This window comes from Ceratotherium simum, chromosome 28 (assembly GCF_057802395.1).
Source record: "Ceratotherium simum simum isolate JZ-2026a chromosome 28, ASM5780239v1, whole genome shotgun sequence".
NCBI lineage: Eukaryota > Metazoa > Chordata > Mammalia > Perissodactyla > Rhinocerotidae > Ceratotherium > Ceratotherium simum.
Window position 1 is genome coordinate 16,296,364 of NC_141927.1, and position 16,311 is coordinate 16,312,674.

At 42.4% G+C, this 16,311-nt stretch overlaps 1 protein-coding gene across 3 annotated transcripts in view; it reads right to left on the reverse strand.

Annotated features, from left to right (window-relative positions):
- Positions 1–936: 936 nt before the first annotated feature.
- Positions 937–16,311, reverse strand: part of ACSL1 (acyl-CoA synthetase long chain family member 1) — a 68,975-nt gene continuing 53,600 nt past the window's right edge. For 2 of the 3 annotated variants that reach the window (XM_087418355.1, XM_087418357.1), the window contains exons 11-21: positions 15,325–15,402; positions 13,285–13,419; positions 11,505–11,639; positions 10,771–10,866; positions 9,766–9,838; positions 7,862–7,950; positions 6,781–6,897; positions 5,047–5,190; positions 3,589–3,690; positions 3,409–3,480; positions 937–2,563 (exon numbers count right to left, since the gene is read on the reverse strand). In XM_087418355.1, coding sequence (XP_087274481.1) covers positions 2,423–2,563; positions 3,409–3,480; positions 3,589–3,690; positions 5,047–5,190; positions 6,781–6,897; positions 7,862–7,950; positions 9,766–9,838; positions 10,771–10,866; positions 11,505–11,639; positions 13,285–13,419; positions 15,325–15,402 — 1,182 coding nt within the window. In that variant the 3' untranslated portion in view covers positions 937–2,422. Of the gene's footprint in view, positions 2,564–3,408; positions 3,481–3,588; positions 3,691–5,046; positions 5,191–6,780; positions 6,898–7,861; positions 7,951–9,765; positions 9,839–10,770; positions 10,867–11,504; positions 11,640–13,284; positions 13,420–15,188; positions 15,267–15,324; positions 15,403–16,311 lie in introns of all 3 variants that reach the window. The other variant, XM_087418358.1, reaches the window with a different exon arrangement.

Consider the following 16,311-nt stretch of genomic DNA (forward strand, 5'->3'; position numbering starts at 1 on the left):
AATGGATGTTAGCTCAGGGTGAATCTTCCTCACCAAAAAAAAAAAAAAAAAAAAGGTTAAGATGGTAAATTTCATGTGTATTTTCCACAATTAAAAAAAAAAGGAAAAAACCCCTAGTGTTTCTATCAACCTCATTGCAAGAAGGGCTTTGTTCAAAATTTCAGGTCAGTGTTCAAAAAAGATGTATTTAATGAACACCTACTAGTTCCTAAGCCCAGTGTCCCATGCTATGGGAGGGAAAGAAAGGTAATACCTACTTTTAAGAAGAAAAGAAGAGGAAGGTAAGACGAGATAAGACAAGGACCTTGAGAACTAAAATGAAAAGGCAGAATGGCCTAGAAAACTTACCAGAGATACATGCATAGGGCTCAGGTTTTAGAGAAAGAAATCAAATGTCCTCACACCCAACACGAGATTTAAGGGACAGAGGGAGGAAGACATTGAAACACAACAGGCCACATAAGAAATTGAAGTTAACACCTATGGAAAAGAAAATCTTTGGAATGATAGTGTAGCGTAGGGGTAGAGGAAAAAAAAAAGAGAAAGTTGGCTGCTATAAATGAGACATCTTCTAGAACAGTTGTCTAATAAGAGAATTACTAAAATACAGCAGAGTTGAATCCACTCAGAACCACCAACTACAACCAGTGTCTCCTGAAATGTAGTTTTCCAGCAAAGTTTTTGCCTTTTAAAGAATATCCATATTATCCACACCATGATCTTCTCCACAACACAGTAGGACTATTCCCAGAGAACCTGGACAGAGGCCCCAGATCAGCATCTGTAGGTGTCAGGATGAAGGTGTTAGAGGAGGAAGACCTGAGAGGGAGGAGGCAATTGGGAGGGGCGTGAGCCTGAGGGCCATTCCTGCTCTTTGCTTCTGTACATGGAAGGCTGTCCTGGATATTACACCCGACATAAAAACAGAGGCTGCGCTCACTTGAAATGCAGCAAGATTTATTTTGGTTTCCTTCATTGTTTTGGGAAATTGTTTTGGTTTATAAAACATAGAAATAGCCAACACTTAAAGCAAACATTCAAAACCCCAATGTGACAAATTATTGACTTTTTGTGCAATTAAGAATACACATATGAAGTTAGGCTACCAAATAGTGTTATTACAACGACAATTCTTTAGTGCAAACCCTGTTGTGCTTCTATAATACATATACTCTCACATATCCAAAAACAATTGCTTTAAATATACAAATGACAACTTAATTCAGTCACATGTGGCAAAGACTTGCAGTAAAGTGAAATGCTGCTAATTTCCCAAATTAACTTTAAAAAAAAAAAATCTCTGGGGAAGTTAATCCCAGGAAACGAGTTTTCCAGATTTCTACACCCTAGAATTTTGGCTTGTCAAATACGTTTCACAGAAATCAGGTAGCATTATGATAGAAGAGTATTTGTTTATTACTGTCCATTTCAATAAGTATCCAAGTATATCCATTCCCTTAATATTTTTAAAGACATGCCTTGCCTGAGAGTTTATTCTGGGGAAAAAAGCCAGTTAATCACAACATGATCTTTTGATATGAAAACCACATTAAAAATCCGTTAGCCATCACAAAGATTGACTGGTTCAGTGAAGATAAAGTGGACTGTTATTTAGGCGTCACAGTTGAGCATGGCTGATTTGGGTAATTATTTCCTTCTTGAAATGCTTGTCTTCACTGTAGAGTCTAAGGCAGATCTTTTTAATAACCCCTGGGAAGGGATGGAGGGAGTCCCTCTGGTGAGAGGCCATTCATCTGAGACTCAATATCTGCACCGTTCTGAGTTGGGTCTGTCCTTCGCTTCACTGGGAACCTTCTGCGCCAAAGGAACAATAGAGGACTGTGGAGAAGGTCATGGGTTTCATAACCCTTAATCAGAAGGGTTGTGAGAGTGCATATGGGATGGGGAAGGCAAGGTGGCAGGGATTGAAAACAAATCTCTGGTCCACTTGTGACGTTCTCCAGCTGGGACAATTCTTTTTAAGGGACAGTGTCCCTCCAGTGCACTGTACTCTTCAGAGCAGCAGACAACTGCAGAATTTTCAGCAAGCAGCAGACATGTCAGAAATAGCAAAGTCCTAATCCCTTGGCTAGAAAAACAGGGAGACAGAAGTTTTCACACCCCCCTTTTTAACTGAGCAAGTCGAGAATAACTTAGCACATTTATAGTTTCCTCTTTACAATTTTTAAGGCTCGTTTTGGAAATTGTGTATCACCATAAACATGGTGTGCAACACGAGGTGGCTGTAAGGCAGTGTTCCATTTCCTCTAAGATTCCTGTGACGTGAACCCCCAATGCATAAGTCAAATACGGACATTCCCTTCCCTAGGCTTGCCGTCTTCAAGATTACCAATGTGAAGGCCATCAGGAGAAGAGTGGGAAGGGGTGTGGTTTTGGTTTCTTCTGAGCTTTCTTCCTCATCCTAAACTTTGATGGTGGAATAAAGTTCATCTATCTGTGACCTGAAATAATTCCGAAGCTCTACCCTTTTAGCCTTCATTGTTGGGGTCAGAAGGCCGTTGTCCACAGAAAATAATTCAGGGTGAAGAGTAATGCCTTTGACCTGCAAATAAACAAGGCTATTAAGGGAGGAAAGAGGACAGAGGCAACCTGAGTCTAAAAAGCACTTAAGGCACTGAAAGGGATAAAGGCTCTTATGGGTGATCCAATCCTTTCTCTCACCACCAAGGGTGGTGGCCTATTCTTAGGATACAATTCAGGATTGTATCCTGACCTCCAGGACAGGAGAATTCATATCCTTGATTAAAGAAATCCCTATCCCGGCCAAACCACTCCATTATTCATTCCTCAGGGATTTCTTTTTTTTCTTTTTTTGGTGAGGAAGATTGGCCCTCAGCTAACTAACATCTATGCCAATCTTCTTCTATTGTATGTGGGTCACCACCACAGCATGGCTTGATGAGCGGTGTGTAGGTCCGTGCCTGGGATCCGAACCTGCAAACCTGGGCCGCTGCATTGGAGCGCACGAACTTAACCACTACACCACCAGGCCAGCTCCCAGCTCAAGGATTTCTTTAGGCCATCTCATCCTCTTCTATAATCTATTCATAAAAAAATATTCAAATCCAAAACTTTTTTTATGCCCACTCATGCACTTTTTTGTTTTGTTTTGTTTTGAGGAAGACTGGCTCTGAGCTAACATCTGTTGCCAATCCTCTTTTTTTTTTTTTGCTTGAGGAGGATTAGCCCTGAGCTAACACCTGTGCTCACTTCCTCTACTTTGTATGTGAGACGCCACTACACACGGCTTGATGAGCGGGGCATAGGTCTGCGCCTACGCCATAGATTGAACCTGCGAACCCTGGGCCACAGAAGCAGAGCACGTGAACGTAACCACTATGCAACCGGGCCGGCCCCAGAATTCATGCACTTTGATGCAAGTCTTACCTGTTCAAATGGTTTTAGGCCAGCATCCCTCCCAAGTTTCACCATGTCTTCTAGGATAGCTTTTTTGATATCCTAATAAAGTAAGAAAAATAAGACACTTTCTGTGTTGGAGGTCCCTGCCCTTTACACCTAATGCAAAGTGAAGATACAGAAGGCAGACAGCATACATCAGAACCTCACCTTGTTTCTGCACAGTTCTTCAAAGGATCCTTCAAATCCTTTTTTTTGGGCCCATGCACCTAGTGTCTCAGCATCTGGCACCACAATTGCTATGAGAAATGCCTTTAACACAGACAAGTGAGTTATTACATGGCTTGTTCCAGATGGTCTCAAATAGTGGTTCGTTATTGTTCTGCATTGTGGACCCTTGGGAGAATCTGATGGAAGTTATAGATCCACTCTTCAGAACATTTTACCAGCCCCAGGAGTCCACGGGGCCCATGTTAAAAACTCCTGGCTCTAAAATACAGACAGCATCAGGAATTTTGCAATAAATGTTTTAAAAGAAACACTGGGAATCAAAATCTAAAAAAGCCCTAATTTTCACTCACTTTTGTGTGTGTGTATATATATATACACACACACTTTTTTTTTTTTTTTTTTGGTAAGATTAGCCCTGAGCTAACATCCGTTGCTAATTCTCCTCTTTTTGCTGAGGAAGATTGGCCCTGGGCTAACATCCATGCCCATCTTCCTCTACTTCATATGTGGGATGCCGCCACAGTATGGCTTGATAAGCAGTGCATAGGTCCATGCTCGGGATCCGAACCTGCAAACCCCGGGCCGCCGAAGCGGAGCACACAAGCTTAACTGCTACGCCACTGGGCCAGCCCCTATGTATATATATTTTTATAAAACAGGGTCAAATAAACAAAAAAGGTGATAGATATCAGATACTTGCTTCAAAAAAAGAGAAATAGAAAATGTATACAGATTCACTTTTTAAAACTCACCAACACCTCATTCTTTACAATTTAGTAACAATAAAACTAAATAAATATCAAAGGTATGGTAAGATTATAAGTCAAAGAAAAATAGGTGTATTCTCTCATAAGATAAGAAAATCTTCTTCTAAAATTATTTAAAATCTCAAGACTTGTAAAAAAGATTAACCTTCAGGAAACCAGACCCCATTCTCTTCCTTGCCACTATCTGTCCAACATTTCGGCAAACAGACGTTTTACTGCAACATTGATCTTGGTTTTCAGCTTTAAGTATATGTTGGCTTACAACTATGCTCAAAATGATTTAGGAGGCATAGCAGAAATAAGTTGGGTTTAATATGTTTGAAAACTCTAAACTTCCTTATAATCCATATATCCATATTTTCCCTCATAATTAAGTTAGAAGCATATTTTTACTCTCCCACCCTACCCTCACCAGTATTTTTATCCAACTTTGCTTGGTATACCAGATCACTCTAGTTAAAATAAAAACATAGAAATTAAACAGAAAAAATTTTTCTGGATAAGAAATGCCAAGCAGCAAAAACCAGTAACGTGTCAATAATAATCCAGCATGTCAGATGTGAAAGTCAATTCATACTCATGGCAAATTTGCCGTCCCATTTAAAGCCCCTGGCAGACTAGGCACCTGCCCTGCCTGTGCAACAGAGCTCACCACTTACAAAGCACATACCTGCAAGCTTTCGCCGTGGACAAACACCTGAGCGACAGGTTCACTCCGTATGTAGATGTTCTCAATCTTTTCAGGTGCTATGTATTCTCCTTGGGCCAGTTTAAATATGTGCTTTTTCCTGTCGATAACCTTCAAGGTACCATTCTGTTTATCAGAGGGGAGGGGGCTGTGAGTGGGTCCATGGCTGGTTTCCACCCAGTATCAACCACGCAGCAGGACAGGGCATTTGATATGCACTATCCTTTTATCCTAACAACATTCTGCAGGGCTCAGTTATTAACCCATTTTACAGGGAGGGAAACTAAGGCTGAGAGAGATTAAGTAACTTGCTCAAGGCCAGTGAGCCAGGTAGAGAGATAGAGAAGGGACTCCGGAGCCCACGGTCACTCCACTTCACCCTTGTCAGCCAATGAGCAGTGCTCGTTTGCAAGCTCGTTTGCTACCTTCGTTTGCAAGCTTCGTTAGTCTCATAGCTGATTTAGGAACATACATATCTGCCTATCCTACTTAGTCAAGTTCCTTGAGAGCAGAGACACAGACTCATCCTCCCCCAGTGCTCTGCAGAGTGAGGGCTCAGTAAATGTTTACTACACAAAGGCAGAAGTTCAGTTCCCTTTATCATTGTTTCAGGGCTGGGGTGGGAGGGTAGGGTCAGTCGATCGCCCCACATAATAACTGTGGGGATACTAGACTCTCTGGAGCAGAGGAGCCAAATGTCAGAGTGCCCACCTCTGGTAACCACTCCCCTCAGTCCGACTTTCAACACATCCCCACCCCAGGGTCACTCTCATGCTTCCAAAAGTCATCAGTTGGAAAGTTCTAGGGTTCTCTCACGCCACATCAGTTCTCCTCCATTTTCAAAAGGAGCAGAAGGTGGTCCAGAGAGATTATGAGATGCGTTCGTTAGAGCCAGAGCCAGAATTAGAACTGACACTTAATCCCTCTTGAACCTGGAAAGAGCAACTTAATTTATTTCTAAATAGCTTGGGTACTCTGAAATTGAAATTAATTTGGGGGGGCATTTTTCAAATCAATAAAAATTTCAGAGTATTAAGCACCTTAAATCTGTAAGAATCGAACAATATACAATAATAAAAATTACATTAGCCGTTTTAATGCTTGCAGTTAAACACAGTAATAACTTAGAAAAAGCAAGGGTTGTCAGCACAGCAAGCAAAATTGGTCAAGCCTATGGGTGGAGCTTCTTTTACAAGCCTCCCACTCCTAGGACGGACTCTGGTCTTTCTCTACAGTAAACAGTTCTGAGACTAAATTCAAAGGAGTTGGCCTAATCTGTGAAATGCTTATCCTATTTTTAATGAGATGACAAACCAAAGAAATATGTGTATTCACAAATTCTTGCCCATCATACATTCCTGGCAGTCTACTGCGATGTCCCCCATACCTCGTTTAACCAAGGCCTTGACATCAAGGCACGACATTGAGATGTAAAAAGCCATAGTCTCTCTGGATTTCAAATGGGAAGCGGCAACCAGAATTGATGTCAAGCATCAAACCAAAACATATTTGCCACAGTTCAAATGAAAATCCCACACAAGCATGCTACGAGTATAAACCTGTTCCCTGCAGGCAATGGAAGCGTCTACAGCATACCACTCAGCAAGGAGAAAAAAGTTAGGGTGCCACTGCAACATGGCTGTTGTCCAGCAAGTAGGATATTTCTTCCTGACAGTGGAACAAAACTATTTGTGAACAGGGGAGGTGACTACTTACTGGTAACCATTTTCCAATGTCCCCTGTGTGTAACCAGCCATCTTTATCCAGAACTTCTGCTGTTTTTGCTGGGTCCTTCAAGTAGCCTTGAAACACAGTTGGCCCTTTCACACATATCTGAACAAGAAAAGATTGGGGGTGGGAATTGGGTGAAGGCAGTCAAAAGACAAAAACTTCCAGTTACAAGATAAGTAAGTACCAGGGATGTAATGTACAGCATGATGACTAGAGTTGACACGGCTGTATGGTATATTTGAAAGTTGTTAAGAGAGGAGATCCTAAGAGTTCTCATTACAAGGAATAAAGCCATTTCTTCCTTTTTTTTGTATCCATGAGAGATGATGGATGTGAAGTAAACTCATCGTGGTAATCACTTCACAATATATATAAAGTCAAACCATTATGTTGTACACCTTAAACTTATACAGTGCTGTGTGTTAATTATATCTCCACGAAACTGGGCAAAAAGAAAGATGATTGGTTAATAGCATTTACTGGGGCTTCTCCAGAGAAAAGTGTGTGTGTGTCCCAATCTTTAGCTAGAAGCCCTGAATTCCAGGATCCAGAAGGAGCTACCACAGCCCCACCGCGATCTTGGCGGTACCTCCAATGTCCCTGCTTCCCTTTCTTAATGACCTCAGCTGCAGTCAAGTTCTAGGGCTAATGCTCGTTCTAAGTTCTGGCTCAAAGCTGCTAGAAAGCCCCACAGGGGATGAAATCACTTTGTAGTAATTAGGCTCTCCTTCCTCTGGCCAGTAGCTTACTAATATGGATCCAGGGTAATTAGCAGATGGAGCCGTGCCCCAGCACAGGCCACTGGAGCCTTTGCACGCTCTTGGGCCCAAGTTCCGATAACGTCTGGCAGAAGAAGGCAAGTGTTAGTGGCCCCCCTCCCCAGTACCCCTGGAGAATTAAAACATAAATGTATCTTCAAAAAGAAGCCTGTTTGACTCCAGGATCACCAATAACACCAAGCTCAATGGCTTTCCATGACACTGTGCTGAGAAATGACACTGCCCTCATCACGGCAGCCATTAGAGGAAATGACAATGAGGGTGAATGACTGATGGATGCCACTCACCTCACCCTCGCCCTTGGCAGCCAGGTAATTCATTTCTTCCACATCCACAAGTTTTATAATACAGCAAGGCATTGGGGCACCAACGTGGCCTGTGTATCAAATAAAAGAAGGATCATTCCTAAGGCGACTACTAAAATCCTTAGGCCAAATTATTTTTATAACAAACAAGCCTGCTCATCATAAGAACAGCTGGTGTAAACTTCTGGTTTCTGCAATTTTAGCCGCTCTCCCCCTGGTAAATTAATCTAGAGAGTTTATTCTAGAATAGAGACAAAAACATTCAAAAGTCTCTTAGGGACCTTTCTCAAGTGTGAGGCTCTGAATTACTTTTCAAAGTATAAATAATTTGGCTGCTGATTTTAAGGGTTTCTACAAATACCTGGAAGCAAGCTTTCTAAAACTTCTACCTGGCCTCTATGATCTGATGACCCCTGCCCATCATTTGTCCCCCCTCCCTCATACAGACTTCTTAACGTCCCTACTCTCTATAAGGAGAAAGAACATATGCCACTTTGGCAAACCTTGATTATTCTCTCACACACCACTGGTTCCGATCGATATCACATTTACTTCCTTAATATGAATGTACATATTTTATACTTAGGTTTATTAAGACAGAAGGGTGCTTCTTTTCACAGCTAACTTATCTGTCTTGCCAAAGGGCATTAGGATTGGGTTCTTTTCCCAAAACAAAAATCACAGAAATTAGATATGTTTCTAGAATGTCACAAATAATTCTTCCTATGTTTTAATAATTTTAGCTTAAAGAGATCACTATTCCAAATTCTCTAGCTGGTAAGGAACCAAGGATTAAAAATTAAATAAACAGGGCCCGCCTGGTGGCGTAGCAGTTAAGTGCTCGCGCTCTGCTGCTGGCAGCCCGGGTTCGGATCCCGGGCGCGCACCGACGCACCGCTTGTCAGGCCATGCTGTGGCAGGCGTCCCACATAAAGCGGAGGAAGATGGGCACGGATGATAGCCCAGGGCCAGTCTTCCTCAACAACCAAAAAAAAAAGAGGAGGATTGGCATGGATGTTAGCTCAGGGCTGATCTTCCTCACAAAAAAAAAAAAAGAAAAATTAAATAAACATCACGAAAAAGGTTCATATGCTGTTAGTGCCAATCTCAGCAGAATTATGCTACTAGATAGTGCCAGCTAATAGAATCTACTTTATCACATAGTACTCATATTTATAATACACCAAATAAGTCTAGGAATTTATTTATCACAGTGTGGAATACACTACCAGTGTGGATAGGGGAAAGCACAGAGGTTCTGCAGTCAGACCTAGGTTGGAATCCTGGCCCCTAAGCATAATGCTATGTAAATTCTTACACATTATTTACATGCTTTTTAACCAACAATCAATCATTTCCTCTCGGAGGTAACAGGACTTATCTCACAGGGATGCTGTTGGGATGAAACGCACATAATGTGCATCGTAAGCACCTAACACAGAACCTCATCCACGACAGGTGCTCAATAATTATTCTGGTGTTTGTCCTCCTTTTTTTCCTTTTGGGAAAAAGGACTTGTGTTTACTTCTTTCTGTAGTCTCAACACCTAGCACAGCACACAGTGTAAATTTAATTAAAATTTACCAGCAAATAACTAGACCCCAATCAATAACTGGAAAGCTCTGATAAAGGGCATCATCCTCAGATGTCACCCTCAGGATCTAGGTAAGTCCCCAGTGCCACCCAGCTTTACAGTCAGAGCCTCAAAATTACACGCCACTCTGCCCCAGGAGACATGTTCCTCAGGGCTCCCTGATTTACAAGATTGCTTGCCCCAAGGCCTAATCACTTGAGACGTAGCACTTGTTTAAGTTGATTAATGACCGAATCAATGATTAACCCAATTCCAACAATGAGCTTCCAATAAGGCGTCCCACCAATCGTACCTGCTGTCCAGTCTCCAGGCACAGTCAGACAGCACCCGGCTGTGCACTCGGTCTGTCCATAGCCTTCGTAAAACTGGGTCACCAAGAGATGAAACATTATCAGAGGGGGGGGCAGTTACCCTTTTGCTGGAAGTGCACAGGTAACTAAGTTGCTCTAATTCCTGAATAATGGCTGACTATGGTGAAACCTCTTTTCAAATTTTCCCTTTGGTAAATTCGTTCAATACTACAACAGGCTTTATTACAGCACCCAAACATCTTCACCCCCACACCAAACACGAGCAGCCATCCATGTTCATTTCCTACTTAACTTCTTGCGGACAGGCGAGGGAGAACATCGATGTGGCATGACAGGTCACCCACACACGACCTGCCCAGGAATGCACTTGCTCTGTCAGCTCCTGGCTCTACCCCACATGTCCCATTTGTCACTCAGTCTCTGCTGCCTCCCCTGCCCCCTCTGAAACAGGTTTGCTTATCACTTACGACCCATTCCCGTACCCTCATGCCTGACTCTACAGCCTGTTTTGTGCCTTACCCTAGATTAAACTACATAATGCTGGACACCAACACATATTCTCCTGCCTAGGGTCAAAGATATCTATATACTTCTTTCTCCAAACAACTATGAGTAATATGATCTTCCAAACAAAAATAAAATACACAAGGAGAGTAAGAATGACTTTTTTTTTTTTTCTTGTGAGGAAGATCAGCCCTGAGCTAACATCTGATGCCAATCCTCCTCTTTTTTGCTGAGGAAGATTGGCCCTGGGCTAAAATCCATGCCCATCTTCCTCTACTTTATATGGGACGCCACCACAGTGTGGCTTGACAAGTGGTGCATCGGTCCCCGCCCGGGATCCGAACCTGCGAACCCCGGGCCGCCGCAGCGGAGCGCATGCACTTAACCGCTGCGCCACCGGGCAGCCTCAAGAATGACTTTTGGAAAGAAGATTCTTGGGCCTGACAAAGTCTGAGACGATGAACTCAATGGAACCCACTCACCTGACAGCCGAGCGCTGCCCTCAGGAACGTCAGCACGGTGGCAGACACAGGCGCGGCTCCCGTGACCATCAACCTGACTTTTCCTCCCAGGCTCGACTTAAAGGCAGGGAGAGGGGAGAGAACAAGAGTCAAATGGCTGGAAGTAGGCGGGCTCCGCCAAGATACCCGCTTGACACCCTGCGTCCTGACCCACCAGCTCCTTCTCTGCAGGCTGCACAAAGCTCGCCAACGCCCGGGGAACTCAAAGGCGTTCATAAGAGGAACACCTGACACTATTCCATTCACTCTCACAGGTATGGAAATAAGCCAACACCTCTGCCTGCAGGGATTTTAAGGAATTAGAACAAGCGTGTAGTGGATTTGTGGCCACTACCACACTTTTGGCATTTTTTTAGACATAATATTATTCCACATACTTGATCACTCACGCCTGAAAAATTCTCTCAAGAGTGACGTACTTTTTCCAGAAAGCGAAACGAAATGTAGAATTAGAAAGGCTATGATATGCTGATTCCTTTTCTGCCCTAGAGAGCTACAATATTGCTCAGATTTATCTTGGATCCTGAGGTTTAGCTAATGGCTTTGTCCTTAATTTTTAGAAATGTGCCCGAATTAATTAAAATGTGTCGTTCTCTCTCTCACCTTCGTACCTCTCTTTAAGGAAGAGCCCCCACAGAAATTTTGAAACTCAAATTATTTAAATGATAAGTAACAGTTGTGAGTCTATTTGTCACCTGTATTTTGTGGAAGATGAGTTTATCCCACAGGCTGTTGTTTCTAATGATGCAACTGCGAAGCTCTGCTTCTTTCCTCTTGGAGGCAAAGTCCAATAGCCACCGCTTCAGTGTGGTGTTTGCCTGCCCAAAGATCTAACGAGTCAAGAAATAAGAATATTTCACAATCACTAGGATGACTAGAATCAACAAGTCAGATAACAAGTGTTGGTGAAGATGTGGAGAAATTGGGACCCTCACCCAGTGTTGGTGGGAATGTAATACGGTACAGCTTTAGAAAACAGACTGACAGTTCCTCAAACAGTTAAACACAGAGTTATCATATGAGCCAGCAATTCCACTCCTAGGTACACACCCAAGAGAAATGAAAATATATGTCCACACAGAAACTCATATACATATGTTCACAGCAGCAGCATTATTCATAATAGCCAAAAAGTGGAAACAACCCAAATGCCCATCGATGGATGAATGGATAAATTAAATGTTTTATATCCACACAGTGGAATATTATTTGGCCATTAAAAGGCATGAAGCACTGATATAGGCTACAACACGGATGAACCTTGAAAACATGCTAAGTGAAAGAATCCAGTCACAAAAGATCACATATTGCATGATTCCATTCATATAAAAGTCCAGAATAGGGAAATCTATAGATTCAGAAAGTAGATTAGTTTTTGCTTAGGGGTGGAGATGGGTGGCAGGGTGGAGGATGACAGCTAAAGGGTAGGTACAGGGTTTCCTTTTTTTTTTAGCTTGGGGAAGATTAGCCCTGAGCTAACATCTGTGCCAATATTCCTCTACTTTATATGTAGGTTGCTGCCACAGCATGGCTGACAAGTGGTGTAGGTCCACACCCGAGATCCAAACCCGTGAACCCAGGCCAAAGTGGAGCACGCCAAACTTAGCAACTACGCCATGGGGCCAGCCCCCAGCGTTTCTTTTTGAGGTAATAAAAACATTCTAAAGTGGACTATGGTGATGGTTGCAGAACTCTGTGAATGTACTAAAAACTTTTGAATTGTACACTTTAAATGTGTGAATTGTATAGTATATGAATTATATCTCAAGAAAGCTGTTTAAAAAAGATTTTTTAAAACAACCATTAAAAAACGAGAAGGTTCTCATAGATGACAGAGCCCTGCCTCAAAATAAAGAGCATTAAAACTGCCCAGTCCTAACTCATTTTGGAGACAGCCCACGCCACACACCAATCTCGCCCTGGCTGTGTGGTCCATGCTGTAACTGCCCACCATAGAGGACTAGCCTCCTCTCAGTTCCTGGCTTGGCTTAGTCACTTCTCTTAATGCGGCTAAGTAAGTAATATTTTACATGTACATGGAGCTTTCCAATTTACAAAACCATTTTTTATAATTTAAAAAAAAATTTATAAAACCATTTCATAGTTATTATTTTCATGTGATGCAGTTAAGAACTTTATACGATAGACAGCAGGGGGAGGAGGTAACAGTCCGTTGTATAGATCAGAAAACAGAAGCTCAAAGAGTTTATTGTACAAAGGAAACGACTTCCCACCTTACACTTGTATTGTGCCTTCCAGTTTACAAAGTGTTGCATGTGTGTTTTCTCTTATCATCCTTACCAACAGCTCTGTGAGGTAAATGTATTCTAGGTTTACAGATGAGTAAACTGCAGTTGTGGGAGAGCAAGAGGACTGTCCGTGGTCACACAGAAGGTACCCAGCCAAGCCCAATTCAAACTCAAGTTTCGGAACCAAGGGCCAGCACTCTGTCCCTGGCTCTGTGCTTGAACTTACTCGGTCAAACATCCGGTTCAGCAGTCTTGGAACCACAGGAAAGATAGTGGGTTGAAGCGCCTTGAGGTCATCCATAAGCAGCCTGATATCTCCTTGGAAAAACCCTATTTTAGCTCCATGACACAGCATTACACACTAGAGAGGTAAACAGAGGTCACCAACATTTTATCATTGCAGCAGGGCTTACACAACAGACACGTAGACACACAAGGCTTCAGTTTTAGCATTTCAGACCAGTTTCCAGAAATCTTAAAGTTCCTAAATGTAGGGAGCTTTTAAAAAAATGTTCTTGCAGTCTCCAGTCATTGTACTACATGAAATGTGGTATTTCTCTTGATCATCCTGAAGATAAAGGAGCTAGTAAGAAACCAGGGTATGTTGTTTTGGATGATCACAGAGGTTCTGCTAGTTTAGCTTCATGATAAACATCTGTTGAATGAATGACACGGTATTGTATAACCCAAATATTTTTAGTCTTCCAGAAACTTTACGTCTAATTTACTCTCAAAACAAAAACTTGGCTACCTGCCTGTAGTCCAAGCTTATTAAAGTCTCATTTTCTTGTATTTGAATCTAACTAAAAATTTCTGAAAAGCCACTGAATATGTTGCAGTTGAGACATGAGGACATCTAATACCAGAGTGGCTTGCCATTCAGCTATAACCTATTGCATGAATTTTTTCCGGTCTGATGCAAATTGCACTGGCAAGCCATATGCACTTGACAAATAGTCTGCCTATTTTAAATTTTAAAAAGAAAAAGAGATTCAAAAAGCAATGCAATGGAAGTACCAACAATTCCAGGCTTGCAAGCAGAAACCATGAGAAAGATACACCATGGTTCATTGTTTAAAAATTAACGTTCAGGAGGTTTTTGTTCAGTGGGGCCTGCCTCCCAGGCAGACTTCTAAAACTACAGTTAGGTACGTATGGTCCACCATCAACTTATTTGAGATCACTTTATAAACTCACAAGATCTCCTGAGGTGTGCAAGAAGCAGAAGTAACAGATGGAGGATGGGATCCAATGATCCTCGATCCTTTAGGGGTAAGCCAATCCTACAGCGCAGTGGCCAAAGGGTCAGCTCTCTATCAGTCACCTCGCTGTGACCAAGCCCTAGCATAGTGCCTTGTGTACGGCTGATGCTCAACAAATGTTTGTTAAATGAATGAAGGGTGCCCACTGTTTTTCCTATAAGGATACAATCCAAAATTGTCCAAGAAGAAAAAAGATTGTTCTCGGCTAGTTTTTAAATTAGTCACACAGTTGTGTACAGGGAGCCCGGGCAAAGGTCAGCTAAAGATCATCCTGCTTTTCCAAGGACACTCAGAAGATTGGTGAAAAAATGAGTCTTAAACCAACTTGTGCATTATGAACAAGCACAGTAAAAAACAGAGGCTTCTCACAGAGGCAGAAGCCTCATGAGGCTTTATATGATGGTCTTCATAAAAATTCTACTTTTACGGTTAATCTTCCTGGAACTATGTCCATACTTGTATCCTTCAAAAGTTTGAGCTCCTAATTTTTTTTTTTTTTTGTGAGGAAGATCAGCCCTGAGCTAACAACTGCCAATCCTCCTCTTTTTGCTGAGGAAGACTGGCCCTGGGCTAACACCCGTGCCCATCCTCCTCCACTTTATATGGGACACCGCCACAGCATGGCTCGACAAGCGGTGCGTCGGTGCGCGCCCGGGATCCGAACCTGCAAACCCCGGGCCGCCGCAGCGGACTGCGCGCACTTAACCGCTTGCGCCACCAGAGCTTCTAATTTTAAAGTGAATGATTAACGTTCAAGTATCCAGACCCAGAAAAAAAATTTATCCTCTTTTAAATAATTTGTCCCGTGCCTAAAACAGGGATGAGCAAAGCATTATCTACGGGATGACAGTCTGTACATGAAACTTACCTGCAGGAGCTGCTCATACATGTGTGCAAGCGGTAAAAACGAAATGTGTGTGTCACTGGCCTTCAAGGTCATCACTTTCTGTAAAACACAATGACGCGGCAGAACACAAACAAGAAAAATAAAACTCAACGCCTACCTCGACGACTCTCTCAAACATATGGGCGAGAGGCAAGAAAGATATCAAAGTGTCATCTGGGGAAGGCATGAAGGCAGTCTGTAAGCAAAGAACCAGCAAGGCAGAAAAGCATTAAGATTACCAGTAATTTCCCATTTTATTTTAGAGCATATAATACCTCAACACTAAGAAGAAAAAGATTTGCTTATGATCTGCAATTATTTCTCACCAAGGAATGAAATGAAAAGTCATACTTTAATTATTCAAATAGAGTGGAAGTCATTTTGAATGACAAAGGAAATCCATTCAAGACTTTAGTCAAAATAATAAAAATTTTGGGGGCCAGCCCAGGGGCTGAGTGGTTAAAGTTCCATGCCTTCACACTATGGTGGCCTGGGTTCATGCGTTCGGATCCCCGGTGCGGAACTACTCCACTTGTCAGCCATGCTGTGGAGGTGTCCCACATACAAAGTAGAGGAAGACTGGTACGGCTGTTAGTGCAGGGCTAGTCTTCCTCAAGCGAAAAAAGAAGAAGATTGGCAGTGGATGTTAGCTCAGGGCTAATCTTCCTCACCAAAAAAAATAAGAAGAAGAATTTTGCCCAGGGTCTGGCCTGGTCGCATAGTGGTTAAGTTCAGCGCACTCAGCTTCAGCGGCCTGGGTTCACAGGTTCAGATCCTGGACACGGCCCTGCACCATTCATCAAGCCATGCTGTGGCAGCAACTCACATACAAAATGGAGGAAAACTGGCACAGATGTTAGCTCAGGGCCAATCTTCCTCAAGCAAAAAGAGGGGCATTAGCAACAGATGGTAGCTCAGGGCCAATCATCCTCACCAAATAAAGAAATAATAAAAATTTTGCCCAAATTGGGAGGTTAAGGGATCATATGCTCTAATAATTTAGTGTTTCTCTTATCTCAAGCAAGCTCCAATTTCACCTTAAGGTAAGAAATATAAGACTCATTCCAATATAAGAAAGCATATTATGTTATAAAAGGAAAGTTAG